Source organism: Lacerta agilis, chromosome 4 (assembly GCF_009819535.1).
Source record: "Lacerta agilis isolate rLacAgi1 chromosome 4, rLacAgi1.pri, whole genome shotgun sequence".
NCBI classification, from domain to species: Eukaryota; Metazoa; Chordata; class Lepidosauria; order Squamata; family Lacertidae; genus Lacerta; species Lacerta agilis.
The window spans coordinates 72,347,081-72,369,548 of NC_046315.1; the positions used below are offsets into that span (position 1 = coordinate 72,347,081).

Here is a 22,468-nt window from a genome sequence, read left to right on the forward strand (position 1 = left end):
TGAACAATTGTTAACTATACTGAATGATTTTCATGAAATGTAACTAGAGCTAGAATATTTCTGTTTGACCATTGTAAGCACCTAGAAGCTGTCAGCATGCGACAGCAGCCACACCCCAGCAGTGCCTTTGACTGGCCAGCTAAACCAGGTGAGGGTAGCTGATGGGTCTCAAAACCTTGGTGAGTTAGGGACTTCCACTGCATGTTATGACAAGCTCTAGCAGATTTGAGCGGGCAAGGTCAATAGTGAGTCCAATGGTCAAGAAGGCGGTTTCTGCATGTGCTGCAGAGGGAAGTGAGGGGCAAATGAGGCTTGTCAACCTGGGAAGGTAGCCCATCTAGGAGAAGGAAAACTCTGATCCTAAACCTCTTCTGCCTTGCAGGACATCTTTGGGAGAAGAAAAGGCTAAGGAGCAAACCCTATGCAAATCTGGAGTGAAGTCCCTAAGATGGTTGGCATGGTGCCTTGTATGCCTCCTTCTGGCAGCCAAGATTGTGCCAAATGCGTTGCTCTGTTTCCTTTGGACCACAGCAGCAAGGCTGAGAGGGGGGGTCTTGTCGTCTGGGCAGCCCAGGATCTCCATACACACTGCCCAGGCATGCGCACCATGTAATGTTACTTTGGTGCTGCTAACACAGTGGTTTTACTTCATCCCAAGAAGCGCACTCTGTTGTCTCTTGATACAGATGGGTGCCAACAACTAGGTACTGATCTAATTCTAAAACACTTTTTAAAAACACATTTGAATGTAATGCTGCTCCACCTTTCATGTACTTTGAAAAATAAACATCTAAAACTCAATGAGACATCAATATTAATGCATGCTTTGTGAAACCAGTTCATTACGGTAGACCATAAAAAACGTATATCCTGCAGCCTATATATAGCTAATGACCAATTAAAGTAGGACATACAAAATAATTCATGTGGTCGCTTTTACTGAACAAAATTATTACAGTGCTGTGTAATTTGAAATTACAAATTGGCAAGCAACTTGAATAAAACTCAGTTGTTACTAGAAAACAATACAGTTTTATTATGACACACATAAAACCCCAGAAGAACCTACTCTCTTTTGATAAAATAACTTGTTGAGTGGGCAAGGAAAATCTTGTTAATAAATCTGAACTGTAGCAAGACTTATGACCTATCCCTCGTGTGATTTCTTAAAAAGAAAGATATTGATATAGATTTGATAGATGGGGGGGGGGTTTCCTTGTCAGTCACCTGTCATCATCACAATGACATTAGGTGACCCATTTTTACATAGTGCTGTACATAGTGCTGATTGCCTTGACAATCAGCTGATTGTTGACACATGCAAAGTTCTGCACACAGGTCTTTGCAGGTGCAGTTGGCTGGTGGCATCTGCCACCCCGCCCTTTGGTCCGGCCATGCATTTACCTGCCCTGCACCTGACATATATGACATCAGGTTTAGAGAGCAGGTGATGGAAATGGCTTGGCCAAAACAGTCTCATGGGTCAAGCTGGGGTATGTGTGTGGCTGATGGGCCTAATTAGGCCCACAGCCAGAGATTCCCCACTATTGGATTAGAACGACCTGCCATAGACCAGCTAATGTATTTGGTGCAGGGAGGAGAAAGGAAATGAGTCTAGTACGTGAGTAGCCAACATGGTGCCCTCAAGATGCAACTCCCAGCAGCCTCAGTCAGCACCGCCTGATCATTAAGGCACACCACATTGGCTATCCCAGTCAATTATTAGACCAGAAGGCAGTATTGCAAGCTCAGCTGGGAGAGCAGCACAGGCCCATCAGTTAGGTGATGTGAAGGGAGGTGTCCAAGCAGGACCAGGCTTGTTTTCACTCCTGCATGAAGGACCTCAAGCCACCTCCTCTGGTTCTGACTCGGCACACAACCAGCCATTGTGTTCTAGTGGCATCAACTTCCAGACAACATGGCTCAGCTTGTTCATTAACAGCCAGCAGCTCTTTCCAAGAACAAACAACAGTTTTTGGTTGTCGGATATGGTGACATTCAATATTGTCATGAATGATACGGATAAAGGAGTAGGTGACCCCCCTTTACAAATCCATAGATGGTAAGATAGAAGAGACTACAAAATTAAAAAAATTCTAAGCATCCCACTTTGAGGGCAGGTTAGCAATAGAATAAGCTGTCAGCTGGCTTTCTCTGGAGGTTTTCAAAAAAAGGTTAGACAAGCATCTGTAAGGGACACTTTAAATATAGATTATTCTGTTTTAAGTTGGGGAATTGGGTTCTCCTAAACTGCCTTACCTGCTTTGAGCAACAATCAAACAACAGGGAGGAAAATTGGGGGGAAATATATATATATATATATACCTTGTATGGCTCACTGAAGAGGGAGTAACTGTTATTAAATATGCCATCTTCGTGCTGGGTCTCCTGATTTCTCCTTTCCCATTCTTTCCTGCGCAGCATATTTCTGTCAGGGTCATAGACACTGCACCAAAAGAAAAGCAAAAAACTAGAATTAAGGCAACAAACCCTGGGTGGCCATAACTCTATAGAGAAGGGTGAATTAGCAAACAGGTGACAAAGATAACAAGAACAGGAATGTGATGGATGCCATTCCAATAAGGAAATTCAAGTCCACATGCACACAAACACACACACTCACCCAGTTTCTGGAGGGATGAGATATTTAGGGGACCTATGTTGAACAGGTGAAATGAAACAGGACAAGTGTCAAAGCATCTTTGACAAAGAAAAAAGGGGGGTTCCTTTTTAAAGTGCACAATAATTAAAGCTATGGTTAAATAGAAATGATGAATACATTTCCTTGTATGACTGCTCTTTAGAGCAGAGTTGGAACTCTTGTGTTCCCTCCCCCTTTATTGTTGGACTCCAACTCCATCAGCCTCAGTCAGCATGGACAATAGTCAAGGATGATGGGAGCCATTGTCCAGCAAAATCTAAAGGGCTTCAGTGCCTTAGGGTGTTAGACAATAGTGCTGCTTAAAAATGAAATCACTCTAGTTGGATTCTATAGTTCTATTTTCATTAATGAGCCCCTAAAGGGCTGTTAAAGCTATATACCACAGATATTTTCACAGTAATGCACCTTCTTCTTCCATTAATCAGCTGTGGTCATGAAAGTACAAACACAATATTCGTCATTATTAATGTTGAAATTCAAAATAATTTAAAGTGGTTGAAACAAAGATCATTTGAATTCGCGAACAAGCCCAGTAAAATGCTAGCATGGCAATTGAAAAGGAAACAAAAAGAAAGGTTAATAGACCAAATTAAGGAAACAAAAAGAAAGGCTAATAGACCAAATTAAGGAAGATGGGGAAGTAATAGATAAACCAGATGAAATTAAGAAAAGCTTTAGAGATTATTTCAAAAACTTGTATAAAAAGGGAAAGAATCAGAGAAAGAAATCTCCAAGTATCTTCAAGGGAAATATACACCTAGAATAGATAATGAGAAAAAAGAATGTTTAAATGCTCCAGTCACGATGAAAGAAATACACGAAGCTATAGTGAGAATAAAACTTGGGAAATCACCGGGTCCAGATGGACTCTCTGCTTTGCACTATAAAAAAATGGAGGAGGTAGTGGCAACCCCGTTAAAAACACTCATAAATAAAATAATGGAGGAAGGAAGCATCCCAGATTCATGGAAATTGGCAGACATAATTGTGATCCCAAAACAGATAAAGATAGAAAACAAATAAACAATTACAGACTGATATTCCTTTTAAATAATGATTATAAAATAAGCGAGCATTCTAGCACAAATATTAAAAAGAATAATGAAGGAAATTATAGCACAAGACCAAACGGGTTTTATACCAATAAGAAAGATGAATAGTAATATGAGATTGGTGATTGACACTATAGAGTATCTTGATTGGAACCCAGGAAGACAAGCGGCCTTTGTTTTAGTGGATGCCGAAAAAGCGTTCGATAAAGTATCCTGGGCGTTTCTGGGGAAAATAATTGAAAGAATGAATATAGGCCCAATGATGTTAACAGGATTGAAGGCAATTTACCAATCGCAGAAAGCAAATATAATAATTTGGGGAGATGACAGAACAGTTTGAGATAGAGAAGGGAACAAGACAAGGGTGTCCCCTATCCCCATTATTATTTATCATACCGGTAGTACTGGAGGTATTAAATCAAGTAATTAGAACAGAAAAAGAGATCAAAGGAATAAAGCTAGGAAGAAATGAATATAAGATAAGAGCGTTTGCGGACGACATGATCGTCATGGTAGAAGACCCAGTAGAAAGTATAAAAAAGCTGATGGAAATGATGGAAGAGTTTGGTAAAGTGGCAGGGTTTAGGGTAAACGGAAAAAACGAAGATATGGATGAGGTAAGGAATTGGAACAAGAAACAGGGTTAAAAGTAGTTAATAAAGCAAAATATCTGGGAATAAATTTAACAATGAAAAATATAAATTTGTTCGAAGATAATTATGGGAATTATTGGAAATGTGGCAAAAATTAAAATTATCCATGTGGGGAAGAATTTCAGCAATTAAAATGAACGTTTTACCAAAACTAATGTTTTTTTTTTTTCAAATGTTGCCAATAATAGGGAAAACAGACTGTTTTGACAAATGGAGGAAGGATTTGTCAAGATTCCTATGGCAGGAAAAAAACCTGAGAATTAAATTTAAATTATTGACAGAAGATACCAGGAGGGGAGGTTTCGGCCTTCCAGATCTAAGACTGTATTATGAATCATGTTGTTTAGAGTGGATAAAACATTGGATCCATCTGGACAGTGGTGAAATCTTGGATCTGGAGGGCTGGAACAACCGATATGGGTGGCACGCATATTTAATTTATGAAAAGGTAACAGTCCATAAAGAATTTTTAAATCACACAATAAGAAAATCTTTATATAAAATTTGGACAAAGTATAAATGGCCCTTAGAGCCGAAAATACCAAAATGGGTATCACCACTGGAGGCAATGTCAATGAAGAAAAGCAATTCTGAAATAAGATGGCCAACATATCAACAATTAGTAGTTGAGGAAGAGGGAGATATCAAATTAAAACCATATGAAGAAACTAAAAAATATTGCAGTAGCTGGCTACAGTATCATCAATTAGTAAACAGATTTAGACAAGATAAAAAGAAGGGATTCGAACAAAATATACCCAAATTACAGAGCGAATTAATTCAACCGAAGAAGAAGATTATATCCAAAATTTATAGGTTGCTGCTAGAATGGGAGCTGAAAGAGGAAAGTATTAAAGAGGTGATGATCAAATGGGCAAGGGACATCGGTCATGTAATTGAGCTTGATAGATGGGAGAGGTTATGGAGGAGAGATCTGCATTTTACAGCCTGCTCAACAATAAAAGAAAATATGCTCAAGATGATGTACCGATGGTACATCACTCCAGAAAAATTATCAAAAAATTATAAAAATCAATGCAATCTGTGTTGGAAGTGCAAAAAGGAGGTGGATACACCTTATCATTTATGGTGCGGATGAAAAAAGATTACTAAAAGATTCTGGAACGAAATATATGATGAGTTAAAAAAATTATTCAAAATTACATTCATAAAGAAACCAGAAGCATTTTTATTAGGATTAATTTCAGATGAAATCCCAAAAAATAATATCAATGTATTCTTATATGCCACAGCCGAGGCGAGGTTATTAATTGCTAAAAATTGGAAAGGGGAGAAAATCCCAACAATATCAGAGTGGAAGAATAAAATTGGTAGAGATGGCAAAATTAACGGCAAATATCAGGGGCCACTCAAACCAAGAAATAATAAAGGAATGGGAAGGAGTGAAAGATTATATGATTGTACACTGCTCCGGAATTAATATTTTGGTGGATCTGGAATAAATCGTGCATGGAAAATAAGAAGGAAATTAAAAGATATAGGATAATGATATTGAAAGTAGCAACACAACTAAGAAAGAGAAAGTAAAATATTGAGTAAATGAAATCACACATGGGCGAGGGGGAGTAGGGAGGGAGGGATAATGGGAATGATATAATTTTATGTATTGGTTTTTTGTTTGTTTGTTTGTTTGTGGCTTTGTTCTTTTCTTTTTTGTAAGGATCTGAAGTTGAATAAATAAAAATTATTTTTTTTAAAAAAAAGTACAAACAAAATTATCAGAGTTACTTTAGCCTGGCCACAATTGCTATCCTTTTTGCCAACCAACTATAATTGGAGGGTTGAAAGAAAACAGCCATCCCAGCCAAGACATTATTGTTGTTAGTCCCCATATATGGGATGATATGACTTGTGGCTGTGCACTAAGACATCACAGATCTGGCGGTGGCTACATTCATAGTACAGTAAGTCATGAAAGTGCTGTGATGGCTGCAGGTTGTGAATACAAATGCATGAATGCTGTTCTGCTACACTGAATTCAGCCCCTTCATAAAAGGATTGACCAAGATGAAGGTGTGAAACTGCCTTATTCTGACAGCTGGTCTATGAAGTGCTTTGCACAGTGCAGAAAATGAGTCTCTGTAACCTCACATCTTGCAGTGAGGGAGCAGCCAGAAGGCCCTCAGAGCTGGACCTCAGTGTGCAGGCTGAACAATAGGGGTGGAGCTGCTCCTTCAGGTATGCAGGGGCAAAGCCGTTTAGGGCAGTGTTTTTCAACCACTGTTCCGCGGCACACTAGCGTGCCGCGAGATGTTGCCTGGTGTGCCGTGGGAAAAATTGAAAAATTCGAAAGATTTTTTTTTTAAAAAAAAAAATGTCAAATTTTCACCCACTAGGCGGGCACCGGACTGTCTCCTGGGTATGGGGGGGGGTAGGGTTTTTGACCCCACCCTCGGCCAGCAGGGGCGCCGATTGGCACTCCCTAGGGGGACACCCTCCACTTTTCTAATGGTGGTGTGCCTCGTGATTTTTTTCATGAAACAAGTGTGCCTTTGCCCAAAAAAGGTTGAAAAACACTGGTTTGGGGCTTTTAAGGTCAGCACCAACACCTCGAATTGTGCTCTGAAACGGAAATGTACTTTCACAATATTGGCCAAATGAAATAGCTTGGGAAGTAATTATTTTATTTTAGTGGTAGCATTTACTTTCACCCCAGGTAACAAGGCTGAGAAAGACCTCTCTCTTTGATCTACTGCCTCGCAAAGTAGTAGACAGTACAGTACTGGGTTTGGTGGATCAATAATCTTCAGTATTTGGTAGCTTCATATATTCATATGAATAATCATTTTAATCAATACAGTAATGTTGGGTAATTATATTATTGAATAGCACAAGCACTTAGTAAGTTGTAGATTAGGCTTGCTTCTCATTATATCTGTTATACCCAACACCTTTTCTGGCCGGTTTATTAATACCAATGTCATTTTCAGCTAAACAAAAATAAATAAATAAATGATGACTATTTATAAAGTCTGTGTTGCTAATGGCTTGTTATGATTTCCCAAAAGTGACAGCTTTACATTCCTCAGTGCTAAAAAGCATTTTGAAACAAAAGCATCAGCTGCTGTGCAAGAAAAACAAAGCACTAGCTTTTGATGGACTGGTGACATGATTAATAAAATGCTATACTTGGGCTGCAAGTGACTTTTTGGACTTTTCACCTAGTTTAAACAGAAGTTAATTTGAGGGTTCTGCAGTATTTTTTCCTCCATTTACAAACAGAAATGCCACAGGGCAAAGCAATTACTCTGATTTACTGTTTTGCCTTTGATTGAACATGAAGATGTAGCAGGGTCTCAAAAAAAAAGCAGTAACTTAACAAACTGTGTTCTTTCCCTCAGACAGATAAAGTACCTACTATGCTGTTTCAAAGAGTTTACCTCCAGGCTGCAGTGCAGAGCAAACATCAATCACTGACATGTGTCTAAGATGAGATTGATGTTTACTCTCACAGCTTTTCATCTTACATCCAATAAATTACTTCTCCTTCACCAAAATGCCTGGTTAAATTTCATTTTTCACTTTGCAGCATGAGTTTTAAAACTTTAGCTCCCAGCAATTCTGAAGCTGGATTCATTTACGCTTCATCCTCCATAGCTTTTATGATTTGTACTAACCATGAAAACTGGCCATATAAACATCAATACAATCATACAGAGTCTTCTGGTAACAGCCACTTACACACGGACAGAAGCCAGATTGAGGACAAAAGGTTTTTAATTGTGTTCACGATTACTCTAGGATGGTAATAAACACATTCCAACTATCTGAATACTCGACGGTGCATGAATCCTGCAAGTTTCATCTTGGGAAAGCAGATATATTTTCTTTATTTGTCCCCCCCCCCTCAAATATTTTATAATTCAAGAAGACACTACACTTTCAAGATGCAACCTTTTTTGAAATGTTTCTGAGCAACACAACTAACCTGTTTAGTGGCACAATTAGAAGGAGGTTAAATTGTCTCAACAGATCACAAGAGGATGAATCCTCAGAGGTTTTAACTTTAGTCTGGAGTTCTACTATACAGAACAAAAAATAAATAAATTCAAATTCATGTCATAAGGCCATTTTGCAATTTTCTAAGAACCCTAGTGAGTCTCCCAATCCCTCTCAGTTTCACCTCCCCCCTTCTTTAATGAACTTGCGGCAGCTTCTTTGAGAGTCATGAAGGTCAAAGATTCTGCTACCCTGGAATGTCTCCTAGGATTCATTAATGGGTATATTTTGTGCTGAGCCCACCATGGGACCTGTGATGCTTACGCTTACTCCTGCTCCCTGTCACTCCCTTTCAACCTGTCAATAATGCACAGAAAGAGGTATACTGGTGCATTTCGAGTCTCTAGTGTGCTCTCCTTTAAAGAAAACTGGCTATTCACAGGCTGTCTTGAACAACCCCATTTGGTGAGGAGAGAGACAAAACTGTAATTTTGTTCACTTCATACAATTTTAATCTGCCCGGGGTGGGGTGGGGGGTAGTAGTTCTATACAGCGTTGGAAACTCCCATTGTTCTAGGCGCAACAGGGAATTTCATTAATGGGAGCAGTTTCTGAGCTCTAGGTGCAGTACTGCGCCTAAGATTTCAGATTAAAACTGCCACTGCTGGAATGAAAGGAGGACCCTTTTCTGCTTCCCTACTTCCAGCCACTATCTGAAGAATGGAGAAGGTATCCTCATAAGAATATTAGGGGAGCGAGGAGGGGAAATATGTCTTCAGATGAGGACTACACCATGTGAAAAATGAACATAAGATTTTAGCTGCAGTTCATTCATTTTCAGCTTTGTATTGTTATAAAAAAGTGCACCTAGACACTCCATTGTGGTGCCCACAACCTAGATTTAAGGTGCCATTTAGCTCCTAGCTTTCATATCTCAGTTTGTAACACTGGTTCTATAATCACAGATATGTGCACACTCAAGGGTTATCAGATTGGCTCAAAAGCAATAAACACTTCGCAGCACCTTAAAGACTAACCAGTTCATTTTGTCATAAGCTTTCATGCACTACAGTTCAGCTCATCAGGTGCATTTTCTTTCTTTGTGTAACAAAATTTATATACCACTCTTTTGTGTGTGTATGTATGATCTATCTATCTATCTATCTATCTATCTATCTAATATCAATGAAATCCAGCTAAAACAGGTATTTTAAAACTAATTAAAATCAAAATGCATGAAGTGTCATCCTGAGTTATGGGTATATAAATACATGAGGGTTTTTTGGGTGGGGAGGGAGAAGGTTGTAAAACACTGAGGTCAGAGGGAATGCAGAAAAGCACAGAGGATGATAAGTACCTAATTAATAGTGACAACTCAAAAACAGTTGGTAATGCAGACACCCTGGCACTAGTAAGCCAATTAACACATGCTAATGATCCTCCAGTCTTGGTTCAGGCCACAAGTGATAGCGCTGAACCTCTTGATGTAATTCAGTGGTTTCATGTTACAGACTCCCTTTGAAGTTTGCTCTAGAATGGCCACACTAGAGCTGTGTACATTTACTCTTCATCCAATGGACTCCCAATGTTGGTTTGGCAACTGGTGAACATTCAGTGTACTGGATTTTGGTGTGTTTTCTCTCCAAACCAGTTTCAATCTGAGCTGATTAAAAAAAAAACCACCTGTTTTTTAAGCTGATAATGTGTCCTGGGAAGTTGAAATATTCCCCACTCATGTCAATATTGCCTTTCCTGGTGTCAGACTTGTGTCTTTTTTCTTTCCTTTTTGCATACAGGCTGCTTGTCCTGCCCTGTATGGTTTGACTTGGTTCATTTACTTCTTGAGTAAAAAAATTATAAAGGCAGCAATGACACAGAACTATCTATCCTCTTGCATAAAGCAAGGGATGCATAATTGCAGCTGTATTTTATTTCCAAGGAAAGGCAAAATATGGCATTTCATTATCAATGTCAAGTGCCAGTAGCCATAAATTCTATGACTCATCAAAACTGCCTAAACGTGTAACACTAACAAAGCAGCATTTCCAATTTACTGTTACTATAATGGATAATGACTGGAGGTTCATCAAAGTTAATCAAGAAAATGATGTCCATATTATGCTGTGTTGTGTTTCGCTTGACTTAAAAAGCACTTGGTATGGGGCAGACTCGGTGTGACAGATTTACTGTACTATAGACCGCATACAAATGCTTTGAAAGCAAAGCAAACATTGTGGGTTTGAAATGTCACATACCCATACGGCTCAATGCTGTATACAATTAAGTGCTCTTAAGTTTGATGTGCCCTTAGTGGGATGCTTAATTGTACCATGAGTTCTATCCTTAGTGAATGTGTAGGTACACAGAGTTCTTAAAAGATTGATATTTTAATTGATGGCTTTGCCTACAGAAATGATGACCTGAAGAAGAAGAAATATTTTATTTTCATTCCTTTTAAAATGTTTTATTATTACTTAATAAATATCTGCCTCTCCCTCTTGTACACAAACCATGGACAGAGTCATAGACCTAACCAATTATAACCATCTGCTTTCTCTTCTTCTTTTCTTCTCCTACCGCTTCTTTTCTTTCAAGTCCTTGGTTTGAATCTAGATTGGAAAACCTATTTCTGAATTTCCTTTTTCAATATTAATCTTGAGGGGCAATAATTTTGCTGCTGCTGCTGCTGCTGCTGCTGCTATTGATGATTGTACAGTTCAGTAATTAGAAGGTTTGAGACTTAGCCTATTAGGATCTGGATTATTTATGCTGGTGCAGATTATGCCAGTGTAATTTCCCCCTATTTCAAACTCTGTTTAGCAGCATGGCTGCTGCCAGCTGAGCTGGCCTGAGCCTGGCAGAGGGGAAATGGGAGTTTAACATATACCAGCCTTTTTGCCTGTGTAACTTCTGCTAGGTTGCTAGGTGGCATGACCAAGCTGAACGAAGTTTGAAATGGGGTGAATCTCCCTCTGCCCAGTCCCACCCCTTCCACTCTCCCAGAATGCCACTTTTGGGGGGTTTATCCTGACCTTGGCTCAGCGTTGGCTGAACTGGCTGAGCTGGAATGAGGAGTGTTGGGCTGGCTGAACCCAGGCAATTTTTCCCAATGCCTTCTCATGCTTGCAACCCACACTTGCACCACCTCCTTGGTTTGTTCCTAATTGTCCCCCAACCCTCTAGAGAATATTTGGTGGGGTGGCAGGAGGCTGCAGCAGAGAGGGAGGGGGAACTAACAAAAACCAACTCCTTCCCCCTTCCACTCTGAAGCCTCTGTACAATCTCCAGTCCTAGGTAGTTCACAATGCTTAAGTCCCTTGAAATTCCCACTTCAAAATCAGTAGGTCATTTGGGGCTGCCATTACATCTGTTGATGTGTACTGGAGATGGAAGGCAGACTGAGAGGCCCTTCCAGAGAAAATCAGAGCCTAAAGCTAGGTCCTAAGAACCCCTCCATCGGGTCAGCTGAGGTACAAGCTACACCTGCATTATCCTGATTAAAAATAATGCCTCCAGATAAAACAGATGACCATACTTTACTCCATCTCTGTTAAGCCTTCTGTCTAGCATGGATTCTTATGGGACTCTAATGTGCAAAATTTGATATCCCTTTGTCAGATATTAAATCTGTAACTGCTTTTTGTTTGTTTGGGTATTTTTCATTGCTTCTGTGCCTGGCTTTCAATCTTCTATTAGCTGCTGTTATAAGAAGAAAGCATTTTGGCAATATTTATTTGCAGACGCAAACATCAATGCAAAGCACTTAGTGGAGCAATGTATGCACTGAGGAGGCACACGGGGGGATTCAAATATTTTATTGCACAGTGGATATTATTACCTCTGTACCTGCTATGCATAAACCATTCTCAGTATTTTATTTCTAATACAGCAATGAACAGCTACAGTGATGACACTACTAAATCTTTTAACAATCATGACATACTACTTGCAAAATAAATGCCTCTGGTTAATATTTAAGTTCTCCTGCATTTTGATTTCCCCTTTGTCAGTGTAGCACGTGTCTTGCTACAGCATCCTGCAAAGAAATAAAACTTGCCTCTGTGTTTATCAAAGGAAACAGGCATGAAAAATATCCTGAGCCATAAATAAAGTCATCTAAAGTCTATATTGCTCTAATTTGTCAGGAGTTGAACAAATGTTAATTATACAGCATTTAAACATTAGACTTGCTAATGTCATATTTAATTTAGAATGTTACACTGTAAATGTTTTCCCACCACGTTAATTTACACCTATTATTACAATCTCCATTATTAGGTTTATAATGAAAAAGATACTTTCTGCCACTGAAAATTTGTTTAACAGCAAAAACAATTACTAATTAGAAGACATCTTTACTTAAATTATATTTATTTTCCAGCCTTGTTTTATAATCTGTTTTTGTATGGAAGTGTATCCTTTGATTCAATTAGCAAAACCCATTTATCTTATGTAATATCAAACGTGCATTGCTTTCAAAAAAAGGCACTGGATTACTTCAGAGCCACTTCGCTACATAAAATTCCTCACGTGGCGTTAATAAATGCATATGCTGACTGGATACAATCCATACTGCCTCCTCCACACTTCTTGCATAAATTACTTGCACCCAAAGCGATACTTTAGCCTTTTTAACAATAGTTTGCAAAATATTGGTGTAAAACATTTTACACCAATAAGAAAGAGATCAGAGACCCCAGCATTTATAAACTCAAAATCAACAGCACACTAAACACCATTTAGACATCAATGCTATATTGTATGGCATTTACATGTAAGTGACAAATTTAGCTCTAGTATACACTGTTTTGCGACTTTCAGTAGGACATACAGTAACTATATAAGAAGAGGCAGCTGGATCAGGCCAATGGCCCATCCAGTCCAGCATCCTGTTCTCACAGTGGCCAACCAGATGCCTGTGGGAAACCTGCAAGCAGGACCAAAGCACAAGAACACTCCCCCCTCCTGTGGTTTCCAGCAACTGGTATTCAGAAACATTACTGCCTCTGACCATGAAGGCGGAGCAAAGCCATCGTGGCTAGTAGACACTGATTGCCTTTATTCTCTGTGAATTTGTCCAATCCTCTGGTAAAGCCATCCAAGTTTGTGGCCACTGCTAACTTCTTCACAACTCATGTTTATTTTATTTTTTAAATCTAATTACCTGTGGGCATTTACTGGCTCTAGATATACATGGCAGAGCCACACTGCAGACCCTCCAAGTGTCCCTATTTTCCAGCGACACTCCCACATTTACAGAAGCCGTTCCGGTTTCTGATTTAATCCAGGAATGTCCCGCTTTTCCTTAGGATGTCCCTATTTTCATCGGAGAAATGTTGGAGGCTATGAGTTATGCGACCTCCCGAGCCAAGGAGATAAGTAACTATACAACCTTGAGAAGACACCTGAAGGCAGCCCTATTTAGGGAAGCTTTTTATGCTTAATGTGTTATTATGTTTTTAATGTATGTATGTTGGAAGCCAGTCAGATGGGTGAGATATAATAATAATAATAATAATAATAATAATAATAATAATAATAATGGAATAGGACATCCCTATTCTCATGAGTGCCTGGCAGGAGTGCCTGGCGTGCTCTGGTCCATGGGGTCACGAAGAGTTGGACACAACTAAACGACTAAACAACAACAATTCTCATGAGATAAATGTTGGAGAGTATAGCTTTGCACAATGAAATCTGGGGTTATTCTTTTAAAATTAGTATGCGAATTAATAGAATCAAACAGACAAAGTGATGCCTTGTCAGAACAAAACAGCATCATGGGGGTTATTTTGTTAACTCACATCTTAACAAGACCATTGGTCTACCTAGCCCAGTTCTGTCTTTTGTGCTATTTCCTTAAATGCACTGACTGTTAAAAGAAATGAACCTTCACACACTAAGCACCAACAATATCACGGGCAGGAGAACATACTGTACATGTGCCATTATGATTTGACTTTCCAACAGAGTTCCAGCTCAAGATCCTTTAACAGTTATCATGGGAGCAGAATCCGATGCAGTTATTTTGAGGAAGGAAAAGTACAACTGCAAGGCAGTGAAAGCCACACTTCAAATTACCTGCATGGCATTTTATAGCAACGTTCTTGCCAAGAAGGAAATTAAATTTGAAAAAAAGTCAAATTTAATTAAAAGTATGCTTAAATATCACTTTAAGAAACATTAAACATTAACAAGGTAAGGGTTCCAACCACTTACATTGTGAGAGGAAGTTGTGCCGTATTTCAATCATCAGGGAATTGGAGAAAAGCCCATATTAATTTTAAGTTCCGATCCAAGTCAAATGTAAAGGCTACTACTAAACAAAATCCTCATTGTTTTCCAGCTAGTTACATGAAATGTTACCCAAACTCACACAATTATTTTTGGAAACAGCAAAACATTATATATTTCAATGAGCACTAACAGTTTGTGTCCTAAAAATGGAAGTCCAATGTCTTTCAGGGGGAAATGATGATTTTTACTATTTACTACTTTAAGAGGCAGTGAAAGCTCTTAAGTAGACTAGCATGATTTTGAAATAGAGCATTAAAAAATAAAAATCTGAACACTTTTCATACTGTATTTGGCATGCAACCTTATTGTTCAAAAGGTTTTCGTTTAGTCAGAAATGCTTGACAAAAGTATTTTTCCTTTAAAGAATAAATGTCTTGTTGAAGGTATCAATTACCAAAGCTGGTACTTGAATTTCTACAAAACTGACCAGTCACAATCCATTAGTAAAGAAACACTGTTACTGTACTTGTGTATACTGTTATTGGACTACTACAATGTGCTCTACGTTTGAAGGTGACTCGGAAACTGCAACAAATCCAGAATGCGGAAGCTAGACTAGTAAGTGGGAGCAGCCGCCAAGACCCTATAACAGCGGTCCTGAAAGACCTACATTGGCTACCAGTATGTTTCCAAGCCCACCTCATGAGAAAAGAAGACTCCCTGGAAAAGACCCTGATGTTGGGAAAGATGGAGGGCACAAGGAGAAGGGGCCGACAGAGGATGAGATGGTTGGACAGTGTTCTCGAAGCGACTGGCATGAGTTTGGCCAAACTGCGGGAGGCAGTGGAGGATAGGCATGCCTGGCGTGCTCTGGTCCATGGGGTCACGAAGAGTCAGCCACGACAGAACGACTGAACAACAACAACATGTTTCCAAGCACAATTCAAAGTGCTGCTGTTGACCTTTAAAGCCCTAAATGACCTCAGCCCTGTATACCTGAAGGAGCGTCTCCACCTCCATCATCGAGCCCAGACACTGAGGTCCAGCTCTGAGGGCCTTCTGGCGGTTCCCTCACTGCGAGATGTGAAGCTACAGGGAACCAGGTAGAGGGCCTTCTTGGTAGTGGCGCCTGCCCTGTGGAATGCCCTCCCATCAGATGTCAAACAGATAAACAACTAAAACAAAACAAAATAAAATAAATCCTTCCAGTAGCACCTTAGAGACCAACTATGTTTGTTCTTGGTATGAGCTTTCATGTGCATGCTATTAGACTTTTAGAAGACATCTGAAGGCAGCCCTGCTCAGGGTAGTTTTTAATGGTTGATGTTTTATTTTGTTTTTATTATTTTGTTGGGAGCCACCCAGATGGGTGGCATATAAATATTATTATTATTATTATTAATTATTATTCAATAAGTATGGTACATTAATGTAACTTCAGTGAAGTTTTTTTAAAAAATATATATATAGGCCACTACATATTAAATTTGATCAACACTCTTCATCAATCAGACTTCTCAGGGCTTTGGATGGTGCTTGCACCAAATGTAACAGAAGTTGCACAGAGTGTAAACTAAGTCTATGATCTAGCCTGTCAAGCACTTTAAAATCCAGTTGTTTCAACTGGAGATTAAGCACACACCCAAAATATTCATATTTATTAAAAATGCATTTTTATAACATACTAAAACTCATCAACCCATGTAAATTGTAATTTCAACATCATATAACAGCTAGCTGAATGCAAACAAGGGTTTCCTTAAATGTTGTGATAGCAAACCTAGTCAAAATAATATATTCTGTATATTTCTTAAAACCCCATTATGGAGGCTTTTGAGGTCATTACATCAGCTCCCAACAGAGGAACATTATGTAATGTGCTCTCTATTGAGAGAAAGGGCAAAGATGTTACAGACATAGTTACCGTATTTTCCCATCTATGAGCCCATGTATTTTTAAGGCAACAACCAATCGCCAGTCGACCCTCGGCACTATCCGTGTATAAGACGCCCCCTAATTTTTTTTACATTATTTTTAGGGGAGGGACCTAGTCTTATACACAGAAAAATATGGTAATCATTCACAATATTGTCCATTTCTTTGAATTCACAACTCACAGTGTAGCCTTCCACATGTTTACTTAAATGCCAGCCCAACTGAATTCAATATAACCTACTCCTGGGTAAGTGCATACAGGGTTGCTATCTAAGTCTCTCTCCAATCCATTTCTTACTTTGCTGCCTGTCCTAAAGGCTTAAATCACAGAGAAAATGCCATAGCCTTTTCGAGTCAATCAGTAAAAAGCATGGAGTATAAATTGCCAGCCTTGCCACTCAACTATTTTACCTGCTTGCTTGGCTGAGACATATGCTGTTCACTTTCAATCAGGATGGTATTAGCTCCAGGAAAGTTATTGTTTCTTTCCCAACTCAAGTAGATTTCATGTTAAACTAATTCCAGTAATTGCAGGAGGTAACCAAAATAAGGCAGGCACATATACACAGCAGATGGCCCTGTCAGCACTGAAGCAAAGTGTCTAGTATCAAGCATCAACATTAATTTAAAATAGTTAGCAGAACGCATAGCTTTTAACACCACGGTGACATATGTGTATGATTGACAGTAGCAGTTTTATCTACAGCCTGCACAACCTGCAAGGACTGGTGGGAAGGAGGTTATCTATTCTATGTGGGCCCAAGGAGATGAACAGCTGCTCTTACTTAGCCATAGGCATGATATACCTTGCCCAAAGCCACAATCTATTCCCCTTGTTAGGGCGGTGAACTTGCCAGGGATTGTTCTGAAGCAGTTCTGAAATTATCTTATGATGGAAGGAGCACCATGGGTTCTGTGACAATGAAATGCGCCCCCTTCTGACTAGAGTAGGTTAACACTCTCACATGCTATCTAATCACTTCTATCTAGTTTATGTGATTTCCATTATATGGGGCAGGGGAGTGGGAATCACTGCATATTTAAAAGTAGCAATATAGTAGATGCAAATGCACTGTCAGGTTATTTGTAAAACCATTAAAAGCCTATATTTTATCTTGAAGCACTAACTATCATGGCATATTAAAACAGCAGTGTGTTCCAAAATGATTAATAATGCAATAACTCTCAAAAATTAAAGGCATGCCAAGCCCAGGGAAGAAAGGGAAAAGACACACTAGAGAACATGGCATTGCTGAAAAGAATCTTAACCAGGGGGGAAAATAGCCAGAAAAAAAGAAGCCAGATTCAATAACTGGGAGAAAATATAACTTGTTTGTGTCTCTTGCAGTGCCTTTGGAAAATGACAGAGACCATAAGGTTTGCATGAAATTCCACTGAACTGTAGCAACTGTTTCCTAATTCTTCATTACTTCTAACATTGAATGGCTTGTATCTAGAAAACTGTGTGCAGGGTTCTCCTCACACAACACCTCTCCCCACTCCAGGCTAGGTAGGGGAGTAGCAAGCCACGTTTTGTGAAAATCAGAGGGCACAACACCAAACAGTTGAAGGATTTGGGAGCTGTCCAGCAACGTCAGCGATAATAATTTAGGATCAGAGGCTAGTTTAGAGACTAGAGTGCTAAAGGCCAGAGGAGCTGTCCAGCAGTGCCAAAAGGGTTAATTGGGGATCAAGGGTGAAGGGCAAATGGCAGCAACTCAAGAGGTTTAAACATCATGACCTTCAAACAGCAACTGTTGTAAACAGCCAAGCTGCCCCACACTTCCTGGTGAAATAATGGAGACCCAATTCTACTCATACTTAGACTAAGGCAGGAGTCAGCAACCTAAGGCCCATGGGCTGGAAGCGGCCCGCAGAGGTTGTTTGACTGGCCATGAGCCACCCCAAACTGAGTTGCCGGCTTGCGCGCTGCACTAAACCGGCGCAACATGGCACAGGCACTCGCTTCTGCAGCACCGAAAATCACATCTGTGCAGACACAGACAACGAAAATTGCGGGCGCGCACGCAATCTAGCCCATGGAGCGATCTCTGCGGGACCAATCCAGCCCAGGCAAGAGAAACCTTGCTGACCCCTGGACTAAGGATTCCAGTTCCTGAGGAGGACTCTGAAATGAGATTCTCCACACTATGCCCTCTGCTTTGGACTTTGATTAGTGTTTGTTGTCATCTCTTCACCTGGGGTTCCAGGGGGATTGTGAGGGGTCTGAAACTGTCTGGAGGTGAGGCTGGTCAGGATGCATCAGGTCCACTCAGTTGTGTACGTCTCCTGAGTGGGACATCTGTCCTGGCTTATAATCTTAGTGGTTTTTCTCGGGGTGCTTTAAATCCGTGTGGAGTCTCCAGAGTGTGCTTGTAATGGGACCCCCATCCAAGAAAGAGGTCTCATCCAAATCTAGTTCTGGATGGATCTGATACTGCATCTTCCCTCTGATGCCTATTGCAAAGTCACTTCCAAGGGCCAGGCAGACCCATCAGAAATTTGCATAAGGTGGGGTGGAGAGCTGCAGCTGTGGAGGATTTGAAAAAGTAATGCATTGTCCCTAATATGAATCTTGGCACTTTTCTTATGGGCCAACTTGGCTACCTTTACTTTTTGTGCTCCTATATTCTATATGTTCACCGGTTCTTGGACCGTTTTGGGGTACTTAAATCATTTTTGTTCTACAAACCTTAATACTTCTGTGAATGTAGGAAGTCACCCAAACCTTCAAGAGTCTTTACCTGGTTTTGAGTTGCCCTGCTTGGCTTCCAAACTGATATTCCTTCTAATAGTGAACCTGGGTGGTTGAATAGGCGGGAATCCCACCAAATGGCGGTGTGCACACGTGTCATCACACGTGTGTCAGGGAACCACCAAGGAGCAGCAAAGACCCAGCTGGGGAGGCACAGGGGCTGTCAGATGCTGGAGGTTCCGAGCGAGAACTGAGCAGTGAGGTATCGTCTCTAAGAGGGAACGAACAGGAGGAGAGCCAGGTGGTGCAAAGGCTTTCCAGCCCTAAAGAGCCCAGGCGCCACTTTAGCAGCTCTGGGACGGAAGGGGAGGTAACAGCTCCTCCACCGCCGGTACGCAGAAGTGCCAAACGCAGGGAGGAGAGGCGGAGACTCGCTGTCCCTAGATTACTATGTTGGAAGTGATCCCGGAAGGGGGTACTCCTGGGATCTGAGTCTGACTGACAAGACGTGCGAACCATGAGCTCTGTTGTTTTCTTTTGTACATAATAAATTCCTGTATATATGTACCCACGAAAGCTTCAGCGTTTCTCGCAGAGAGCCCATAAGATCCCCATGCAACGTGTGTCAGAGAAAAGCCTTCAAAGTGTTCCCTTTCCAGGCTATCCAGAGTGAATAAATGGGTGGGCATGTAGAAAGTGAAGATTAGCAAAATATTGGGTGGTGGTTGGCCAGAAACCAACCACTCCACAGCCAGTACATAGCAGGCATATCCCTTTAGAACAGGTAGTCCTTCAAATCATTGGTATATTCTTTTTTTTCTGAAGTAAGCAAGACTTTTGTAGGCACAGGGCCTGAAGAACTGGGACACCAATTTGTTGCGTTAATATGTGACATTATTAAGCTCCAGCTGCTCTGTTCTCATTGTTGTGATTCCTATAGATACATTATGATTAGACCTCCCTCCCTACCCACTTTTGAATCAGGCAGTTAAAAAAGGATGAGATAATGAGTAATTCCCAGGATAAGGAGAAATCCTCTTTCAGCTGGTCGGAGCCTTGTTTATAATGGACATACACCAGTACGCATTTACCATAAAGCAGCCCAATTAGTTCATGGACAAGTTAACCTTCTGTCTCCCAGCAAACATAATTCATGCACATTTCGTACAATGCAGCATTTTGCTGGCTATTATCCATCATTTACAAGTGTTGTTTGTCTATAAAAATGACACTAAAAAGTTGAAAAATCGTTCTGCTCAGCCTGCCTCTGGATGCGTTTTAACAAAGGGTATGAACGCAAAAGGCTCCATGTCCCAAGAAGCAATTAGTCAAAGCTATAAATACATTTTCTAAAGGATATAAATGACTGCCTATCCAGACAGCAAGATATCTGAGAGCTGCTCCGTAATACAGGTGCTGCTTGCTAACTCAAATTTAAAACAGCTTTACTTATAGGGTGATGATATTAGCATCAGTGGAACTAATCACAACTCACACACATGTAAGAGTCTGCAGTATTTTGCCCTTAGATAGGGGTTAACATAAAATAATACACTTCATTATTTATTGCTAATAAAGTTAATCAAATTCAGTGCTTCTTACTCATGCATGCATTTAAATGGGATCTTGAACATGACATGCATATTTATGAAACAAGAATTGAAATATCGTTATCTGCAGGGGGGAGCATAGCAAGGGCAACTAGGAATAAAATGCTTCATCCTTTTTTTTTACAACACAAATTTGTTTCGTTTAATGGACAAACATTTATTTTAATTCATTTACATATAATATTTACATAGATGATAATCGCAATTAATAGAGAGACTTAATTATTTCTATGCAGTTACAGGAATCTAATGCAATGTACCTCCTGCATGCATATTAAAAGAGATAATCAGAGCATTATGTTTCTTACTGGCATGCATTTAGGCAAAAAAGTGTAAGAAACCTTAAAACGTATGAAAGGAATGATTGTAAATCTATTAGTGCAAATAATATACCGGTATGTACTGTGGAAGGAGTGCTCAAAATAGCCTGTGTTAAGTGTGGTTATGGTTGCACCCTAGCTGCTTATAAATTTTAATACAATAATAACAGGTTTCTATTGTTTATTTAATGTCTAGGTTATTATTATTATTATTATTATTATTATTACTACTACTATTTTATTAGCCACCAGTCATCTGCCGATCTTAGGGTGGGAAGTAGACTGAGGAAATTTCTGGATAACAAAATTCCATATATATGGCAAACCAGGAGGTCTATGAAGCCTTATACCACAATAATTTGTAAGGCAGCAATGTTATACTGACTCTCCTGGGAGTAAGTCCCATTGAAACCAGTGGGAATTCGGTGTAAACAAGTGTATGATTGTGCTGCTAAGGCTCTGAAGTGCCATAATAGCTAAAGTACAATCTTAATCATATTAACTCAGAAGCAAGTTCCATTTAATTCAATGGAGCTTACTCCCAATTAGATGTTGTATGTGAGAGAAAGTCGTTTTGAATTCAATGGTACTTACTTCTGAATGGGCATGTCTAAGGCTGCACTGCATGTTGTTTCTGCTACATCAATAGACTAGCATGGGAGACCTCTCCACATTCAAAGTTGAGAGAAATTCCATTCGGATCATTTTAGAAAGAACACTCGCTTTAACATTTGTAGTCCTTTTATTACTCATCTAGTCATAGGATTTGTTTCTCCTATTAATAATTATAAGCCAATCTAAAACAATGGGAAATAAGATAGCATCATTTTTTTATTTTCTGAGGCACAAACTGCACATTCTGAGGCACAAACTACACTTTCCCTCAATCTTTGTTTCAGTGAAAAGTAGCTTTGAAAGGTGCTATTGGAAGCTGAAAACCAGCAAAAGGGTAGGATAAAAAACCAAAAACCAAAAACCCTTCCTTTGACTGAAGTGTCCATGAAGTCAACTGCCTCTTCTCCATGCTCCAAACTGCATGTCTAAGATCCAGCTTGGGGAAAGGGGGCAAATTTTGGCCCGGGGGGGGGGGGGAGAGAAATCAGACTGAAAGAATGAATCAGCCTCTCTCCATGAGCCTTTCCGCTGCTAAACAGTAGTCTCTGGCTTCTTCATATGTAGAATCAAAATTTAGCTCACACAGGTATTTGGGGCCTCACTTCTTCAATTTTGTATACTATATATTAGCACAGTGGCAGTGCTGCTGCTGTGACCTTCCTAAGGTCAAGGAGAAGAAGAAGAAGAAGAAGAAGAAGAGTTTGGATTTGATATCCCGCTTTTCACTAC

At 39.8% G+C, this 22,468-nt stretch overlaps 1 protein-coding gene across 1 annotated transcript in view; it reads right to left on the reverse strand.

The window, feature by feature from the left end:
- The window catches only part of AFF3 (AF4/FMR2 family member 3), a 217,499-nt gene that overhangs the window by 174,108 nt on the left and 20,923 nt on the right, over window positions 1-22,468 (reverse strand). Inside the window, exon 2 of the mRNA XM_033147586.1 lies at window positions 2,326-2,446. Within this exon, the coding sequence (XP_033003477.1) occupies window positions 2,326-2,446 (121 nt within the window). The remainder of the gene's footprint in view (window positions 1-2,325; window positions 2,447-22,468) is intronic.